Source organism: Chrysochloris asiatica, unplaced genomic scaffold (genome assembly GCF_000296735.1).
Source record: "Chrysochloris asiatica unplaced genomic scaffold, ChrAsi1.0 scaffold00055, whole genome shotgun sequence".
Taxonomy (NCBI): Eukaryota; Metazoa; Chordata; class Mammalia; order Afrosoricida; family Chrysochloridae; genus Chrysochloris; species Chrysochloris asiatica.
The window spans coordinates 17,703,608-17,723,932 of NW_006408573.1; the positions used below are offsets into that span (position 1 = coordinate 17,703,608).

Consider the following 20,325-nt stretch of genomic DNA (forward strand, 5'->3'; position numbering starts at 1 on the left):
TGGTTGGTGCACAAATTTGAATAATAGTGGTATTAACTGGGCTTCCCTGTAGGCACATGGATATTATCCTATCACAGACAGTGTTGTATCTCATGACTGATCTGGACATGTTCTTTTTGGCAATGAATGCAACACCATTCCTCTTCAATTTATCATTCCTGGCATAGTAAACCACGTAGTTGTCAGATTCAAAATGGCCAATACCAGTTCATTTCAGCTCACTAATGCCTAAGATGGAGTCCTGGTGTGGCACTGTGGGTTAATTAAAGCATCAAAATGCAAAGCCATTTGAACTGCAAGGTAGGCGGTTCAAGCCCACTAGCAGCTCCTCGGAAACCCTATACAGGGTCGCTATGGGTCGGAATCGACTCGATGGCACTTAACAACAACAACAATGCCTAAGATATCAATGTTTATGCGTTCCATTTCATTTTTGACAACTTCCAATTTTCCCAGATTCATACTTTGTATAGCCCATGTTCTGATTTTCAATGGATGTTTACAGCTGTTTCTCTTCATTTTGAGTTCAGCAAATTAAGGTCCCGTGGGCTTTTCTCCCATGGGCTTTACTCCATGGGCGTCATCACGGTCAACTCTACTTTGAGGAGGCAGCTCTTCCCCAGTTGCATTTTGAGTGCCTTCCAACCTGAGGGGCTCATTTCCCAGCACTATCTATATCTGACAGTGTTTTTCTGCTATTCATAAGATTTTCAGTGACTAAATATTCAGAAGTGGTTCGTCTCTCCTTCTTCCTAGTCTGTCTTTGTCTGGAAGCTCATCTGAAACCACCATGCGTGACCCTGCTGGTATTTAAAATACCAGTGGCATAGCTTTCCGAATCACAGCAACTCACAAGCCACCACAGTACAACAAACTGACAGATGAGTAGTGGATACATTTTTATAGGAACAGAAAATCTCATCTTTCTCCCATGAAACTACTGGTAGATTCGAACTACTGACCTTGTGGGTAGCAGCCCAAGTCTTAATCCACAATGCGAAGAGTGTGTTACTTGCAATTACATACCCTTAACCAACCATGTGAAGTCCTGGTGTGGTACTGTAGGATGAGCACAGGACTGCTAACAGAAAGGCCAGTGGTTCAAACCCACCAGTCGCTCCTTTGAAACCCTATACAGGGCTGTTATGAGTTGGAACTGACTCATTGGCACTTAACAACAACAACAACCAATCACATAACCCCACCAATATGTTCTCCACTAATCTCTGCTAAGTCCCTGCTCTCAGATGACCCACCTTTGACACTAAATTGTCTTTCAGCCAATTAGGACTTTGTAGCTTTAGTTCCTGCATCATCTGGACCAGAATGTTTGCTACATCTCGGTCTGGCACAAGGGCCATCTTCCTAGTCCAGGTGGTCTCGGGACTTTCAATAAACCTCCTCATTATGCTTTTACAGGGTGTTTTCACTCTAGGACAAGCCAACAGCCCTCCTTTAAAGCAAAATCAGCTTGTTAGCAAAACACGGGGGCTCTGAGAGTTCACTGAGGTAGGAGGAGCCTGTTCCTATCCCTACCTGGAAAGAGGTGGGCCCGCATCATCCCTTGGGACTAGCAGCACCTGAGGTTCTCAGATTTTATAGCCTCCAATGGATCCCTGCAGTCTTTGGCCTTCATTAGAGAAAGGCAGCTGTCTCTCAACACTTTCTTACTCCACCCTGACCCCACACATCAGGGTACAAAAAGCTTTCACCTGCATTAGCTCCTTGACCCTCACCTTGAAATACAGGCTTCCCGTCCTGGTATGGCCCAGCAGTATAAGTACTCAACCTCAAGGTTACTTCAAACCAGCTGCTCCTCAGAAACCCTATGCAGGGTCCCTACGAGACAGAACAGACTTGATGGTACTGAACAACATCAGCCACACTCAGTTCCTTATCTGACAAATACCTTCCTCCAGGCTACCTTGAGGGTTCAAAAGGGGTGATGTGCGTGAAAAACCAAACAATCTAAGCAGCTCCGGCCCTGGAGTCCCTGCCTTGCCTCTCAACTACCTAGGCAATGCTCCAGTTTCCAGGGAGCAGGAGTAGGTTGGTCTCTGTGAAGTAAAGGGCTTCCTAAAGCTCCTTCCCCTTGGTTCTGTCTCCTGAACTTGGGGACTCTGGGGTCCGTGCTGAGGGAAGGGTATACTCTAAACCACATGCATGACATTTGCTATAGGATCAGCCAATATGCTTCATAAGTAATATCTTCTTTTTAAATAGAAACAGACGTAAATGCTATGGGATAGGATGCAAAATCCAAATGAATTTCTAAGAGAAAAGAGGAGATGTCAGAGGAATTTCCAGTTAGTGGGCTGTCTGGGCCATGGGTGCTAGGAGGACAAAGAGGGGAAAGAACCTCCCATATGAGCTTGCCCCAGCCTGGAGATCAGTGAAGGGACTCAGGAATTCAAATTTGAACCACTTCCCACAAAGCCCAACAGCAGATGGCCTGGTTCCCAGGTACTGTGTGGGGCTACAAGCAGTCCCTGAAATCGCTGAGGCTATGCGCTGGCCAACAGCCTTTGGCTTCATCAAGTGATTGTTGTTGTTGTTGTTGTTAAGTGCCTTGGAGTCGGTTCCAATCCATAGTGACCCTGAACAGGGTTTCCGAGGCTGTAAATCATTACGGGAGCAGAAATCCTCATCTTTCTCCTGCAGAACCGCTGGTAGTTTCGAACGGCTGACCATGCGGTTCACAAGCCCGATTCGTAACCACTACGCTACAGTCTCCAATTAGGCCTTCAGGGGCATTTGTGCAAACCTCAAACAATTTGATCCCAAAAACCGTATTATGGACCAGTGTCCTCAATCACAAGCACAGAGAGTGGGGGATACAGAACTGACCCATCAGAAGCACAGTGAAGGGCCACAGCCCTGAAGCAGTGGTCTGGGACCAACCAAGACTCAAAGGAAAATTCCCTGGAGTTTGGGTGATATTTGTGGGGAGAAGCAATTTCATGAGGACCAAGGTAGGCAAGAGCCCAGATAAAGGTCATAAGACCTAAACTAGACAATGGTCCACAGGCTACCCAGAGACAAACGATGGGAACTAGAGATGAGAAGTGGGCTCAGAGAGACTTAGAAACTTGGGTCACATAATCAAACAGAACAACCTCAGAGCCAGGATGGAGCCCAGGTCTACCTAACTCCTTACTTCACTCTTGCCCTGGGCCTCTGGGCATTCCAATCCAGGCTACCTTCTTCAAAAAGAGCCCCTTCTTCAAAAAAAGCACCACCCAGAACCAGCCAAGCTGACGACACTTACTGGAAGACAGAGAAATCCCAGCTAGACCAGATTTGTGGGAAATGCCATCACACTGCTTGGCAATTGCCCTTCTGACTTGAGTCAACACCAAAAAGGCTTCCTGTGAGTTGTTTTCCTCTCTCCAACCTATGTCCCTCTGGCAGAGGGAGCAGAGGAGAGCAAAGGGTCGGGAAGGACACTTTGTGTCACCCCTGAAAACCTGTGCAGGTGGGTGATCACAGGGCCCAGGAACAGAAATGCCGCCTGCTGGAAGGACAAATCAGAAGACAGAGTTACAGTCAGGATGGCCTGCCCTGAGCCCACAGCATTGGGTCTGATGCATGTGATGGGTCTGGGGCCACAGAGATGGGAGGACATGATCCATTGCCTGCCCAGGATCCACAGAGAAAAGGATTTATAGAGTTTCATGAAAGGAAAGGGTGTGAAACAGCCAGAACTCCCCAAGACCAGCTACAGGTCCTATCATCCAACAACACTGAACAAGTACACAGCAGGGGCCTACTCTGTGCTTGTTCTGAGCTCCACAAGTAACCCAGAGGATCCCCATCCTTCAGGAACCTATGAGTCTGGTGGAGCGTGAGCAATAGACAATCAGACAAATGAGCAGTCATTAAGCGGAACCACAGGAAACTTGTTTTGGGGTCAGAATTGGTCAAACATAACAGTCTCATGTGGTTTGATGTAATTAGAAACTGTCTTCAATACAGTCAAGAAAGTCAAGAGAAAGCGGTAATGAAGAATGGCAAGGGGGAATAGAAACCGGAAACAGGGAGGAAATGGGAAGAGGGATGTATGTTAACAGGATCGCAGACATCACGAAACAAAATCTGTATAAAATGTTGAATTTTCTCTATAAGCATTCACCCAAAGCACAAAATATTTTTTAAAAGAATAACAAGGGGCTGAACCCAGGTAGACTGTGGAGTCAGGGAGACTGGGAGAGCAGGGGACATTTAAGAGAGCTCAGAAGTGAGGCAGACAGCAGGTAGCTAGTGGAAGTGAGCATTCTACACGAGTCTAAGAGGAGGTGTCAGCAGCACCCCAAAGCTCAAACCAGGCACACAGCTACCAAGAAGGGAAGAGATGTGCAAGAACTTCAGCCCCCACCTGAGACTATGGCCAGTAAACCCCCTTCAAGCCTGGAACCAAACTCACTCCTGTGGCTCAACTTTCAGCTAAAGCCCAGGCCTACAGAGGGAACAGTAACACCAGGGAGGTATGCACTCATTAGAACAACCACCATAGGAGATAAAAGGGCAGCATCTGTCCAGGAAAAAGCTCACAAGGCAGGAAGAGATAGGAAAGAAGGCTGTACAAAAACAGGAAACACAGGTAGGATTGGTGGCAACAATTAGTGTCACAAAACAAAGTGGGTACAAATTACTGGGTGGAAAACCAATTTACTCTGTAAATTTTCACCCAAATCTAATTTAAAAAAGAAAGAAGGAAAAAGAAACTTTGAGGCCCCAACCTGCAACCCACTTCTCCCTAGACCCCTGGAAACAACTATCGGACCTAACACAGGACTGGAGGCCCCATGCCTCTGAGGCTCAACACAATGGTCCAGCAGAGCCCACCCAGCTCTGTGTATAGAGGGCAATCCATTCCCATGAGGGCGAGGCTCCGGTCACCCTGATTCATCATCCTTCCTAGGGAGCCCCGACAGTGCTAGGATAAGCACTGACCTGCTAACCACAAGGTCAACAGTTCAAACCTACCAGTCGCTTCACTCCACAGGAGAAAATTAAGGCTTTCTTCTCCCATAAAGAATTACAGCCTCGGAAACCCTACACAGGATCACTATGAGTCCAAATCGACTCAATGGCAGTGAGATACCCCTCATCCTGTGCCATGTGCAACTTACGGACCCTCCCACCGCTGACACTCTGCCTGTGTGACTTGCTTTGGCCAATGAGGCATTAGTGAGGTCTGAGAGAACGCCCAGGCGTTTCCTTCATTCCTTTTGCCTCTGCCCCACCCATAAGAAGGGAAGACCCAGGTTAGCTCACTGGTTCCAGAAGGAGGATGAGAGGCCAGAGGAAGATTGTCCACCTTAATCGGTCTTGCAAAGACCATCCAGACTGGTCAGCCCCCAGACAAGTGACTGAACATGGCCCAGGTCATCAGCTGCTTGGCCAACCACCTTAGATGCAAGAGCAATACATGCAGATAGCTGTTTGCCATTGAGATTTTGGGACTGTTTGTTATACAGTATTACTGTGGCAATGAATACAACGTGGTAGGTATTTGTAATCTGTCCAGCAAATCAATCCATTCCAATTTCATGTCTAAATATTTATGGTGTAGTAAATTAGGAATTGTACCTTCTATACAGGTTTTCTACAAAAATGTATCTTGCGCTGTGAATCGACCTCTCCATCAATCGTACCGGTGACGTCTAAAGGGAAACAAAAAACGATTTACTAACTCTGGCAAAGATGAGCTCAGGAAGCCTTGAATGAGGCCTGGGATGGCTGGCTGACATCTCCGCTGACTGCAAGAATGAGAGGCCATGGGGAGGGTGAGGCAGATGCAAGACTCAGCTGGACCCTTGAACGCCCTGGAGCTCACTGGGAAGCACAGCTGTACCTAGCTGGGGGCTCTGCAGCAGCTTCTTCATTAGAGAAGCCAGACTCAACTGGAATGTATGGAAAACTGCTGGAAAAACTGCCAAGTGTTGTCCAGCGGCAAAATACAGTGATCATATATGCCAGACCTAAATGTCCAGGTGGTAAATTTGTGTAAGCAGAGGGATCTGTACTCCTGAGCAAAACACCCCAGGGGGGGATGAAGTGTGAGTGAGGTTCTGAGGACTCTGTCACTGGTGCCTCCCCAACTCCCAGGCTGGTACAGAGATCACTACAGCCCTTTGGAAGCTGGGGAGAACTATGTTAACTAAGTTCATACCTCTGCTAGGGTACTCTGCTGTCCGCCTTTCCTTCTGCCCACCACAGAGCTTCCTCCTCTCAGTCCAGGACACCCATAAAACCTGGGCCAGCAAATCAGAGCTTACCCTGCTTGTCTACCTATCTACCTGTCCAGCTGTTCTCTATCCATTTTCCCACCTTCTCTTTACATAGGACTCTCAGCAACTCATAGCAGTTTCCCTTCCTTGCAAACACACACCCTGACTTGAAGACACTTTTTTTAAAGAAGGTTCACCCTGAGCATCCAAAACGTACCTGAGGGCGGGTGTGCTGGTCCAACATGGTGAGCTGCACATAGGTCTGCAGTGTGAGGCCCCATCGACAGGGGTCGAGGTACATCAGACCCTGCAGGAGAACATGGCATTTACCTCAAAGAGGCATTGGCAGGACCCTGGTCTGTTTAGTCACCGATGGCCATCTTGTGAAACCTAGGTGGGGTCAGGGATGAACACAACACCGTTGTAGGGCCCTCAGAACAAGAGACGCAGAAGACAGGTATCAGAGCAGTCACAGAAGAGTCCAGCAGCATTGTTCCAGGAGCCCACAGAGAGTCCCTGGGAATATGCACTCAGTCACCCATCCCTGCAGCCAAAGTGTGCCTGTTGTACCTAAAGCACTACCTGCTCAGAACCTTCCACAGGCCCCAAGCTGCAGTCATGGCTTCGCTGTCTACTACTGCTGTAAGAGAAATACCCCAAGTGGATGGCTGTATTCTCTCACTGCTGAGGAGATCCAGATTCCTGGCACCAGCTACAGAGGAAGGGTTTCTGTCTGCTGCTCTGGGGGAAGGTTTTCTTGTCTCCTTTCAACATCGGTGGGCTCTGTGGAGATTTTCACATCTTGGCATCAATCTTCCCCTGAGTCTAGGAGGTTCTTATCACAGAGACTCAGGATCCAAAGATATGCACCACTCTTGGATCGTCTGTCTTGGTAGTAGTAGGTCCCTCCTTCTCCACTTACTTCTTTCTCCTTTTTCCTCTTGTAAAATAAAAGGTGATGTACCCCAGGAAAACTACAGGGCTGTGGTCCGAGTAAGGGTGTTATAGCCCACCCTAATCCCCTTACAACTGATGGGCTGATCACATCAGATAACATGATGGAGGTTTCACTTACATGGTTTCAGTTTTTAAAATACGACCACGTAGAATTTGTATAGTAAATACCGAGTTTTTAGACACTGGGAAGCCACTAAGCACCATTATATAACTGCTAAACCACTGAGAATCATAGCCCAACCCAGCTGACACATATTTTGAGGGGATGCAATTTAATCCATGACAATTCAGATTGAAATCCCAAACCCTCAGCGTGGCCCTCAGAGCCCCTCCATCTGCTCTGTCTCCTACCTTTCTCCCTCCAGTTCAGTCAGCCTCCAAGCACATAACACGAGCCTTCTTAGTGCTCCCCAAACACAGCAAGCATGGTTCTACCTCAGGGCCTTTGCACTTGTGCTTCTTCCCATCTGGATGCTCTTCCTCCAGATACATGCATTGCTCAAACCTCCTTTGTTTAGGTTTCTACCCAAATGCCACTCAGCATAGCCACCTTCCCTAGCCAGCCTTTAGCAAATAAAAGCCCCCACCCCATCTCCCATAGTCATCAGATCCACATCTCCTACCCTTTATTTTTCTTGCTAGTAATCTTATTCTGCTCTTTTCCATATTTGGTATTTTTTTCTCTCCTCTCAGATGAGCTAACAGGAACCCAGGTGGCACCATGGATAACGTGTTGGGCTGTTCTAACCATGACATCGGCAGTTTGAACCTACCAGACACACTTAAGGAGAAAGATTAGTCTGTCGGCTCCCATAAAGATTTATAGTCTTAGAAACCCAGAGAGCCATTCTACCCTGTCCTACAAGGTCACTATGAGTCGGAATGGAGTGATGAATGAATGAAATGCCAATGCTCAGAGCTGAACACCCTGCTACCTGCAGGTGAAAGAAAAGCTTGAGGGAGGACTGGGGGGAGTGAGGAGATTTCAGAGACCATGGCTATATCCTGTGAAACACAATCTCAAATCCCTGATGTTTGCAACTCAAGCTATCCTACATAATAATCCAGCGCTGGCTTCTCCGTGTTCTGGAGAAGATCAGTGTTTTGTGAGGTTTTTTTGCTGCACCCAGAGATGATGACTGCCACTCCATTCTTGTCCCAGAGGCAGAGATGTGGCATTCGCTTTATGAGTCTATGGATTCGTTGTTTAAACAAAGACTCAGAGGTTTTGCCTTAAGTAACATCTTTTACTTGTCTTGACGGTCTTTGCAGCTCTTATCCCCACCAGGCGTATGATACACTTATTTCTCTTCTGCCTCCCCACACAGAACAGGGGCTTTGAGGTGCTCACTGCTGGGGTCCCAGCACCTGGAAGGGTGTCTGGCATGTGCAGTCAGTCATCACTGGACGGCTGGATAAATGAGCGTGGACTCTGTGCTCGGCAGGCACTGTATGTGGGCAAGTAACAGCAAACTGAAATAGACACAGTCCTTGGCCCGAATGGAATGCAGGGTCTGAAAAATCCCACGTGGAATTCCTGTGCTGCTACAAATGGGGGCCAGGGATCTACAAGGGCTTCGGTATCTAAGGTTGAAATCTAGATCTGTCATTTACCAGATGTGTCACCTTGGATCACTTACCTGAGTGAGCTGAAGTTTCCTCACTGGAAAAATGAGACTACAAGTACCCATGTCATGAAGTAGGAACCCAGTTCCTGCATCTTTCTTAGGCTCCCTGCTCTGTGGCAGCCGGCCCTCTCCAGCACCCAGAGCCTGTGGAGCTAGTAATGAGGAGGAGGGGGCCAGGCACACTGCAGCCCACAGTGGCCATGTCCACGCTTAGGAGAGCAGATAGGTGACTCCTGGGTCAGCAAGAGGGCACCCCTGTCCTCAACATGCCAAGTGCAACTCCAATCAGGGCTTTACCATGGACCCTGGTAACTTGGAGACAGGTCCTGGGAAGCCAGATCAGGGTTCTGACAAGCTTCTTATAGGAGAGGGTGGGGAGAGAATGAGTAATAGGAGACAGACAGGAGGTCCCCCCACCCAGCCTCAGAGGTCCTTGACCTCGGAACACCAACATGCCGCCCTTTTCCATTTGTCCCCCGCCTCCTCCCCTGACTCAGCTAAGAGGGAGGGATATGGCCAGGCAGGATGCCACACCAGCCTCAGACTTGGGTATTACAGTCCCTTTCCCAGATGCTTGAGGGGTATGTGGGGGCTGCTGCTGAACCCACCCGCTCACCAAAGGATTCTGGCCACGGATATCTCTCCACTTGGACACCGGCTCTGTCAACACCTAGATGGAAAGACAGCAAGGAGATACTCTTGCTCAGTTCTGGGCTCTGTGAAGGTGTGCCAATGTTGACAGGGATTCTGGCACCCACGATGGGGTGTGGCCAAGCAGGCCCCTCTGAAGGACCACAACCCTAGCCTACAGGGCTGCCTCATGCTACTTCCAGCAATGACCTGAGAACATTCTATCCGTTTCTGTAGACAAGCATGTGTGCATCCCACCTCTCTACCTGCCCTGGGAGTTCCCCAAAGGCAGACTGGTCCTCTCCATCTCTCCTTTGTGTATTGCATCCTAGCCCCACCCACCCACTCATACTGCCCACCATGTCATGCTGGGCAGGAAGGTGGGAGGAGCCAGAAGGTGAGCAGAGCAGACCCAGACTTGAAGCCCATGACCTCAGCAGGTGGCTGTGCCTCAACTTCCTCCCTCTAATTACTGTGTTGGGCACACTGGCAGCTAAGTGTGCCCAACTCTCTCTGCTGCCCTGTATGAATGAACCCTTCAGACAACTGCCAACTTCTCCAACATCCTGCATCTCCTGAGACACAGATCAGGTCCTCGATCTGTGGGTGGACAGGGCTTTCACCTCCCCCAGCCCCAGGCTATTCAGGGACCTTTCGTGTGAGGAATTTAAATGGCATTCTTGAGGCCAAGATTTTAAGAGTACCTGGATACATCTGGGAACCTCCAGAGTGCACAAGAGAAAGGCCATAGGACACAAGAACCCAAAGAAAAGTAATGAATGGGCCCCTGAGGAGCACCTGCCCCTGACACACACATGCACATACTTTTCATAGCTCTGTGCTTTTTCACATGCTGTTCCTTCTGCCCAGCCTAGCCCACTTCACCTCAATGTTCACTATATGGAAAACTCCTACACATCTTTCAAAACCCACTTCAAATAGTCTCAGCCCCTTCCACATCCGCTCCTCCTCTGGGTCTCTCAGCACTCTGTTCCTGAGGCCGCATCCACTGCCCCAACTCAAACCCACCAAAGGCCACATCACAGACAGCCTCGCTCCCTGGCCCAGCGCACATATTTTGATTGGAGAGGCCTGGACTACACGTTCTATAAATCATTCCTTGGGGGCCCATGTGGTACCCATACCTCTAGGCCTGTTGTGCTGGAGAAGAAGTCCAGGCATGTGGTCTTCCCACTTGCAATATTACCCTCGACACAGATCTAGCAAAAGGCAAATATATGTTAGAACCAGAAAGCAAGCAGCTGGGGGCACATCAAGGAAGATGTCTGGTGAACAGCAGAATTGGTTCAGCCCAAGGCTTCAATATATAACTCCAAAACCATCCTCAGGAGACCCTCAAGGGCTTGTTGTTAATAATAATAAACAAACCAATCCTCCTTCATTGGCAGGCTCAAGACCTTTTTCTGGTGGCCACTAGGCTACTTCCCACCAGATCAGACCCTCTAAGTGCTTGGCTTGCCCACCCACCCAGCCTAGATCTATCCTTCCTTAGCTCAATACCTCAGACATAAGTGTCCTGCCTCCGTAACCAAAGCTAAGGTCTTTGAGTTCAGGAAGCATGTGTGTTATTGTGGTGTGATGGATAGCTTTTATATGGCCTTTCTAGTCATGGTCTATAACAACCACCGAATGATTGGGTTGTTATTGTTGTTAAGTGCCATCAAGTCAGTTCCGACTCATGGTGACCTTGTATAGGGTTTCTGAGGAGTGGTTGGTGAGTCTGAACTACTGACTTTGCGGTTTAAACCAACCTTGTGGCCTAGTGCTTATCCCACAGCATCATACCAGGACTCCAAATGATTTGGTGGGGCTGTGCAAATAAGCTCTATGGACTCCTATCAAGGGGACCTGTCAGTTTTGTCATCCCTCTAGGCTTAAAATGAGCCATTCCAGAGGGATAAATGGGGGACCTGACTTCCAGCCAGAAAGAAGAGCTAGGGATGGAATGTGTCTTTTGGACCTGGGTTCCCTGTGCTGAGACCCTCCTAGACCCAGACGACAGACAGACAGTGAGAGAACTGCAACACTGAAGATGGCAAGAAGTGGCAAGAAGCATCAGCAATAGAGGCCTACGGAGCTAGAGACCTGAGCACCTGCAGCCTGAGGTTTACTACTGGAGTGGGGTGCTTTTTACAGTAGAGATAAAGAGCTTTGTAACATCTGCCCAAACAGGGCAGAGGCTGAGCCAAGAAGCCCAAGAGGCTGAGGGCCAGGGAGAGGCCTGCCATAGACACAGCTGAGAAGCTGTCCTGACCAAAGAGCTCTATCCTGAGTCTTCCATGATCCTGACTTGTTACCTGTTACTTTCCTAATCTGTAAAAACAGATCAATTGCTCTTATGCAGTTCAGGTTGAAGCTGAAGTAAATTGAAACAAGTCCATGAGAGCCAAAGTATGATCTTAAGTGTATCTCACCTGAATTTAAAGACCATCTCAAGAATAGATTTGAAGCATTGAACACAAGAGACCAGACAAGTTGTGAGATGACATCAAGGACATCATATATGAAGAAAGCAAAAGGTCAATTAAAAAATAGGAAAGAAAAGACCAAAATGGATGTCCAAAAAGACTCTGAAACTTGCTTTTAACATAGAGTAGTTAGAGCAAATGGAAGAAATGATGACATAAGAGAATTTAATAAATTTCAAAGGGCCATTCAAGAAGACAGAGGAAAGTATTATGATGAAATGTACAAAGAACTGGGATTAGAAAACCAAAAGGGAAGAACATGCTCACCATTTCTCAAGCTGAAAGAACTGGAAAAACCTTCAAGCTTTGAGTTGCAATGTTGAGAGATTTTAGAGGTAAAATATTGAGCAATACAGGAAGCATCAAAAGGAGAAGTACACAGAGTAGCTGTACCAAAAACAACTGGTCAATGTTCAACCATTTCAGGAAGCAGTATACGATCAAAAACTGGTAGTTTTGAAGGAAGAAGTCCAGGCTACACTGAAGGTATTAGCAAAAACAAGGCTCGAGGAACTGCTGGAATACCAATTGAAATGTTGCAATAAACTGGAATGTTCCAATGCTGAAAGCACTCACTCATCTGTGCCAAGAAATCAGGAAGACACCTAGCTACCTAGCCAACCAATTGGAATAGATTCATATGTGTGATTATTCCAAAAAAAGGTGATCCAGGGATATCTATAATATTACATGCAAGTGAAGTTTTACTGAAGATGTTCAAAAATGGTTGCAACAGTACATCAACAGGAAACTGAAGAAACTCAAGTCAGATTCAGGCTATCATTGCTGACGTCAGCTGGACCTTGACTGAAAGCAGAGACAACCAGAAAGCTGTTTACTATGTTTTGTTGACTATTCAAAGGCATTCAACTGTGTGGATCATAACTAATTATTAATAGCATTGCAAACAATGGCAGCTCCAGAATCCTTCATTGTGCTCATGTGGAACCTGTACATAGACCAAGAGGCTGTCAGTCAAATAGAACAAGAGGATGCTGCCTGGTTTAAAACCAGAAAGGTGTGTGTCTGCGCTGTGTCCTTTCACCATATGCATTCAATCTGTATGCCTAGCAAATAATCTGAGAAACTGGGCTATATGTATGAAGAATGAGGCATCAGGATTAGAGAAAAACTCATTAATAACATGCGATATGTAGCTGACACAACCTTGCTTGCTGAAAGCAAAGAGGACTTGAAGCACTTATTGATGAAGATCAAATACTACAGCCTTTAATATGGATTGTATCTCAACATAAAGAAAACAAAAATCCTCACATCTGGGTCAATAATCAACCTCACAATAAACAAAGATGTTATTAAAGTTGTCAAGATTTCATTTTACTTGGATCTACAATCAACACCCATGAAGGCAGCAGTCAAGAAGTCAAACAACATATTGCATTAGGCAAATCTTCTGCAAAAGACCTCTTTAAAGTGCTAAAAAGTACAAATGTCCAAGGAACAACCTTGTTTCCTCACTGTTGATAGGAACGAGAAACTTAGACACTGGCTATCAAAATGGGGGGGGGGGGGCTACAAAGCCAACTTTTTTGTCTTTTGCCTTTGTTTACAAGCTTTCATGAGTGTACTTAGTTGCAGAATGAGGTGGGTAAGGTAGAATCTCCACTGATTAGCTTTCTTCTTTCACAGATGAATCTGGTGAAAGGGGATGGGAGATGACAATGATAGGGTTTTAACGACTCAATTGCATATAATTGTTAGCAGATTAATTATGATTGTCACAACTATAATTGTAAAAAGTGTGTAACTAATAGGAGGGAGTAGGTAATCTTTCATTTCAGGAACAGATGATCCCAGGACCATCTGGAAGAAAGAGTATGAATGGAGTGAGAGATCCTACCTAGAAAAGCGACAGTAAAGACATGGTTGTGTGCCTGCAGATAGGAGGCTGTCTGGCAGAATGTGCCCTTTGGACATTTAAATGACTATATACATTTTTTTGTTTTTGTATAAGTGTACATCAAATATTTTTGCCTTATTCACTTACAAAATGTAAGATGTACATGGGGAGCCACAGGGCACAAGTGTTATAACCGACGTTGCAGGGAGGGGACTATAATCACTGAGATGAAACAGGGTGTATGGTTTGCTGAATGAAGAGCTGATGATCTTGTCTGTAAGCCTTCACCGGATTCTAAATAAAAAGTAAACAAGTCACTTCAAGGACTAAGGCACATCTGATCCACGACAGTAGGCCATGGGTCAATCACCTCATATGCATGTGAAAGCTGGAGAATGAATAAGGAAGACAGAGGATTTGAATTACGGTGTTGGTGAAGAAAATGGAATTTACCATGGACTGTCAACAGTATGTACAACAGCGAAAACAAGAGCCAGAATGACCCTTAGAACCACGGATGGTGAGGCTTAAACACAGATGGCAATGTGATCAGGAGGTCCTAGTCCCTGAAGGACATCACGCTTGGTAAAGTAGAGGGTCAGGGTGAAGAAAAAAAGGAAGACTCTCAAAAAGATAGACTGATAAAGTGGCTACAACAATGGCCTCAAACCTAACAACAATCGTGAGGATGGCATTGTTTCGTTCCGTTGTACATAGGGTAGTTAAGTATCAACCTAACAGCACCTAACAAGGACTTAAAGCCATTGATTTGTGCAGAATACAGCACTCAGCCACTGTAGAAAGTATTAGGAAAGAGGAAGAAAAAAAGAGGCAGGACTTGGTTGAGCACTTTGCTGTAGGCATAGCACTAAACCAGGTGACATGCACAATGAGCTCATTCAACCTCTCCAGAACCTGAGAAGTGCACACAGAAGGGAGAAATGAGCAAATAGCGAGGAATAAAGCAGAAGGACAGCTTGGGTTTACAGTCCCCTCACACTGACCATGTCACTAGTGGGGAGTCCTGGTAGCATAGTGGCACTGTAAAATAAGCACTGGACTGCTAACTACATGGTTAGCGGTTCAAACCCACCAGCCACTCCTTGGAAACGTTATATAGGGTCACTATGAGCAAGAGCCAACAGAACAACATCCTAGTGGGAAGGACCACAATCATCAGATGTCTCTGTCAACCCAAAACTAAGGATCCTCCTACAAATAACCTAATTGTAGGCAGGGACGCATTACCCAATAAGCAAAGTAAGCACTTGTGCTTAGTTACTAATATCTTGTGCACAATGTCATCTGGTTTTCATCACAGCTGCGCCAGATCCACTGCGATTCTTCTGTGTACACAAGCTCCAAGTGCTACGTGCGGTGTGTAACTGTTTGTGTGTGTGCGCATGCGTGCGTGCATCCTGGTGCCTTCAAGGGAAAGTAAAGTTGCAGACCATTGGTCTGCAGCACGGTTTTTCACAGGCACCCGGTTTCAGGATCCTGTATTGTTGCTGTTGTTGTTAATGTGCCGTGGAGCCGGTTCCAACTCATAGCGACCCTACATAGGGTTTCCGAGGCTATAAATCTTTATGGGAGCAGAAGGAGCAGAAAGCCTCATCTTTCTCCTGTGGAACGGCTGGTAGTTTCGAACTGTTGACCATGAGATTAGCAGCCCGATCGTAACCACTACACTACCAGAGCTCCTTCAGAATCCTGTAGGGGTTTATTAAATATGAATGGTCAGAAGGACCCAGGCCCTTGGGTCCAGACTACGGGCCTCAAACCTGTGGCTCAGGTGGGTGAGTATTTGGCTCCAGCTTTGAGACCTGTCCTGCAGCACAATGGCATGAAGGCACCCAGAGCAATGCAAGACACTTAGGTATCTTGGCCAAAGGGCCAGGCCTGGAGGGGACAGTCTGAATTCATACCCAGGCCTAGCAGGCTCCTCCTTGTGACTCCAGTAACACTGTAAAAACCTGACTTACAGGGGGCCAGTCTCATCTCACCCTACCCAGCTGTCTTCCTGCCTTGCTCCTAAAGGTACCCCAGAGAGTTCAAAAAGCTGTTGTTAGAACCCCAAATCACAAAATAAACACAAGGGAGTGTGCTAAAGAACACAAGAAGATCCCATTTGAGGCTAATCAATCTGAGTTTTTGCTTTTTTAAAGGAAACAACTTGACTTCTTAGATATTTAAAAATAACTCAATCCATACATCATTCTACAAACACTTTCCTCCCTGCCTTTGGGGTCATAAATACTTCATATATTTTTATCTGTTTTTATCTCTTATACAAGTACCTTCACAAGTTATTAAGTACTTTTCAAAAACATGATTTTAAGTGACTGAATATTCCATCACATAAGAGATACCATGACGTACTGAAATCCCTACAGTTAAGGCCCTAAGAAGAGGTTAAGGGCTTGTTCACCTCTAGTAAATAGCAAAGTTGGGATGGAACCTAGGTGTGGAATCCAAAGCTTTCATATCTCCACATTTCAACAGTATTGTTTCAGAGTTCTGTTGTTGTTACATGCCCTCCAGTTGATTGGGACTCACACAAACTCTGTAGTGGGCTTCCAAGGCTGTAAAGCCATTAATAAATTCCCTTAAGAAGTATCTGCTCGGGTCTTTCCTATCTGAAAATATTATTAGTTCTTGTGCTTCTTTTTAACCCATCTTTGGTATTTATTTTTATTAAAATCTGATTCCCAATCCAACAAAACAATGGATCATCCTCCCTTCCCTTCGTTCCCCGTTCCTCCCCTCCAATTTACCCTACACTGGAAAACACATAAAAGAAGGACTTACCACTGATTTTTTCTCTTTTACATTTTCTCTATTTTTACCTACAGAAGAAATCAATGTTTAAAATTCATTTTAAACAATTCTTTTGCCCTAATTTGTTATGTTGTTGTTGTTATGAAGAGCCGTTGAGTCGATTCCGACCCATAGCGATCTGTATAGGGTTTCCGAGGAGCAGTTGGTGAGCTTGAACCACCGACCTTGCAGTTCAAACGGCTTTGCAGTCTGGCGCATTAACCCACAGCGCCACACCAGGACTCCCTAATTTGCTATACCATAAAATAGTCATTTTTTAATATTTGTTCCTTGACCTAAAGATGTTTTCAAAACACCTGGTGCTGTCCGAAGATGGAAGGAGGGCGACTAACCACTCCTATGCACCTACCTACGTCCTGTTGGCATATCTGGGCCCCAAAGGTACTCAGCTTTTTTCAATTAGCATATTTCCCACTTTCCACTTTCTGCTCCCGTAAAAATTTACATCCTCGGAAACCCTATGCGGTGTCGCACAGCACACCACCACCACCACATAGTTTATATTTATGGTGTCCACAGATGTGTGTCCAGCAAGTGAAAACGCAGTGTGGCCTAGTGGGCGGTGGGCACGGCTTCGTGGGGACTCAAGTTTCTGGCATCTTTGCGCACAAACCCACAGGTGGTTCAGAGGTGCCTCTGAGCAGAACTTCACTGACGTAGCTCCCATTTCTGAGAAGGCAGGGTCCCCATACCTAGAAGGGGAGGAAGAGGGCGGATTCCCGGAACCTGAATTCCCCACCCCTAGCTCGCACCAGTATCAGCTGGGGATTGATTAGATGCAACTTCTTACCCCTGTTTTCCCTCAAAGCCAAAATAATCAGACTAGAAATTAATTGGGCCTGGAACCTGGGCGCAGTGTTCAGAGCAGGCCCCATCCGCGGTGGGGAGGTGGAGGGGGGCGTTTCCTGTCCTTTGAAGCAGAGCAGAAGCCCACGATCCAGGCCCCGCCGGCCCGGACCAGCGTCTGGATACCTGCCAACGATCACCCCGCCCCGTTGTGGGGCGCAGTGGGAACCCAAGGAAAACGGAAACAAAAAGATGCTTTACCCGGAGGCCCGACCCGGAGCTGTGCCCCTCGCAGCCCGGATCCCGGAACGGAACTCCCCTGGTTCCGCGGCTCTACGCGGCGTACGGCCCGGGCTGCCCAACCCCGCAGCGGTCGCAGCAGCATGGCCCGGCCGGCGGATCCGTCAGGCCAGATGTCCCTTCTGCGCCACTCAGAGCTACCTCAGCCCCGCGCAGGTCCGGCCTCTGCGCGCCGTCTCTTAAAGAGACCCCGCCGCATTTCATCCGCTCTCCGGGAGGGCCAAGAATTAAGGGAGACGTTCGCCATTGCAGCCAAATGTCTCACCACTAGATGGCTGACGGAAGGAACTCCGGGTTTGGCAAGACTCCGAGATGAGTGGTTAATCCTGCAGACGATTGATTGGTTAATGAATTGTTGAAGATTACTGAATTGAGCACCTAGGAGTCTTTGTTGTTGTTAAGTGCCATCGAGTCGGATCCGACCCATAATGACCCTTAGGAGCCCTGGGGTGGCACAAATAATTAAGTGCTCAACTACTAGCTGAAACGCTGGTGGTTCAAATCTACCTAAAGGTTACCCACTGCCATCTAGTTAATTCCAACTCATAGCGACAGAGTAGAATTGCTGTATGGTTTCTGAGAGTAAATCTTTTCAGGAGCAGCCTGCCTCATCTCTCTCCCACAGAGCAGTTGATGGGTTCAAACTGCTGACCTTTCAATTAGCCCGACACTTAACCCATGGCACCACCACGGCCCTAAAGGTTATTATAGCTTTGAAAGTCCTGTGAAGCAGTTCTACGCTTCACACATGGGGTTACCATAAAGTGGACTCAACTTGGCAATAGCTGAACACCTCATGTACACAGACAGTATCATTTGTTCTTCACCTGCCTACTGCTCCTTCCCCCAACTCTGCAGGTAAATATTGTCACAGCCATTCTCCCAGCTGACCGTCCCAGAGTTAGATAACACAGAAAATGATAAGAAGCAGTCATGAAGGTGTAGCCCCTCTGCTTCCTTTGCTCTTTCCTCTGACTTTTGACATTTCCTGAGTTTGGACTTTTTTGGTCCCTCAGGAAGGCACAATTTGTCTAATTGGACAGACAAATGGGAGGGTGGAGGAGGGAGACATGGAAACCTGCAACCTCATCCATAGTTGGGCAGCAAAAAATCCAGACAGGAGTTCTGAAGTAGATGGGATTTTAGAATGCAACAAATCCACGTCCTGTAATCTGGGCTGTTGCCAGTCAGAGAAGTGTGATTATATGAAAGATGAAACTTTCTGCTCCCGCAAAGATTTACAGCCTCAGAAACCCTGTCTATACTGGGTGGCTATGAATTGGAATGGAGTCAATAGCACTTCACAGCAACAAAATACATTGTTGTTAAATGCTGTTGGTGTGTGTGTGTTCTGGTGTGACGCTGTAGGATTAGCGATTAGCACTGGGCTGCTAACCAATAGGTTGGCGGTTCAAACCTACCAGCCACTGCTTGGAAACCTTGTGCAAGGTCGCTGAGTCAGAACCGACTAACAGCACTTAACAACCCCCCCGCCCCATCAAGAGAGCAGTTGTCATTAGCTAGAGTGGCTTTACAGTAGGTCCTCATATATGGGAACATAGGGTGGTTGCGGGGGTAGGGATGTAAGGCGTTCGCCAGCGTAAACCAAGAAAAATGGATGGAACGAGACGTGCCAAGAAACGCCTCTTGTGGAGCGCATGCGTACTGACCGCGGAGACACGCGCATGTGCATTCGAGGGCAGGAAACCTAGTTGGGAAGAGGGCGATGCGCGGCTGCAGAGGCGGTTACAATCGTCGCGCAAGGTTGGGCGGAGCAGTCCTCAGTGGAGAATGGCTGCAAAGGGAAGAGCAGCAGCTGGGTCGGCTGGCGCTATGCCGAGGCCAGAATCCTATCCACCCCAGCCGCAGATGCCGCATCGCCCCTTCTGCTTAAGCGTAAAAGGCCACGTGAAGATGATGCGTCTGGTGAGGAGCGGGCCGTTGGGAAGGTTATCCAACTGGAGACGTAAAAAAATATATTTATGTAAAGTTTGGAAACTAGACCCTGAGATAGAGGTGCAAATTCAGAGCAGTTTGGGGACAGAACATAGGAATGCCAGCATTTTAAAGGGACGGGTAAGAGAAGAGGAGCCCAGGAGAGAACACTTGCAGAAATAACTAGAAAACATGATGCGGGAACCATAGAATAGAGACACAGAGGAAGGGTTGTTGTGTGTGCCGCTGAGTCAGTTCCAACTCATAGTGACCCTGTGTAGGGTTTCTGAGAGCAGCTGTGAGTTTGAACTGTCAACCTTTCGGTTACCAGTCCAGTGCTTATCCTGCAGTGCCACCCCAGGGCTCAGAGGAAGGGTGGCCAATGACAAATAAGTTATGGGACCCAGGAAGATAAGAACGGGAAATTTGCCATTAGACTAAGTAATTCACCGGAGTCCTGGTGTGGGTTAATGCGCCAGACTGCAAAGCCATTTGAACTGCAAGGTCAGTGGTACAAACTCACCATCTGCTCCTTGGAAACCCTATCAGGGTCGCTATGGGTCGGAACCGACTGGACAGCACTTAACAACAAGTAATTCTGAAACAAGTAATTGATGATCCTAGCAAAGCCGTTACCATAGAGTGGTGAATATCATAGAGATGTTGAA

The 20,325-nt window shown here is 47.2% G+C and overlaps 2 protein-coding genes across 2 annotated transcripts in view; one reads left to right on the top strand and one right to left on the bottom strand.

Annotated features, from left to right (window-relative positions):
• The window catches only part of TK2 (thymidine kinase 2, mitochondrial), a 29,203-nt gene extending 11,384 nt beyond the window's left edge, over positions 1-17,819 (bottom strand). The window contains exons 1-6 of the mRNA XM_006863634.1: positions 17,684-17,819; positions 16,607-16,644; positions 10,594-10,668; positions 9,435-9,488; positions 6,451-6,540; positions 5,593-5,666 (exon numbers count right to left, since the gene is read on the bottom strand). Of these exons, the coding sequence (XP_006863696.1) occupies positions 5,593-5,666; positions 6,451-6,540; positions 9,435-9,488; positions 10,594-10,668; positions 16,607-16,644; positions 17,684-17,807 (455 nt within the window). The 5' untranslated portion in view covers positions 17,808-17,819. The remainder of the gene's footprint in view (positions 1-5,592; positions 5,667-6,450; positions 6,541-9,434; positions 9,489-10,593; positions 10,669-16,606; positions 16,645-17,683) is intronic.
• A 1,736-nt stretch (positions 17,820-19,555) lies between these two features.
• The window catches only part of LOC102830595 (CKLF-like MARVEL transmembrane domain-containing protein 1-like), a 35,184-nt gene continuing 34,414 nt past the window's right edge, over positions 19,556-20,325 (top strand). The window contains exon 1 of the mRNA XM_006863635.1: positions 19,556-19,648. Coding sequence (XP_006863697.1) covers positions 19,556-19,648 — 93 coding nt within the window. The remainder of the gene's footprint in view (positions 19,649-20,325) is intronic.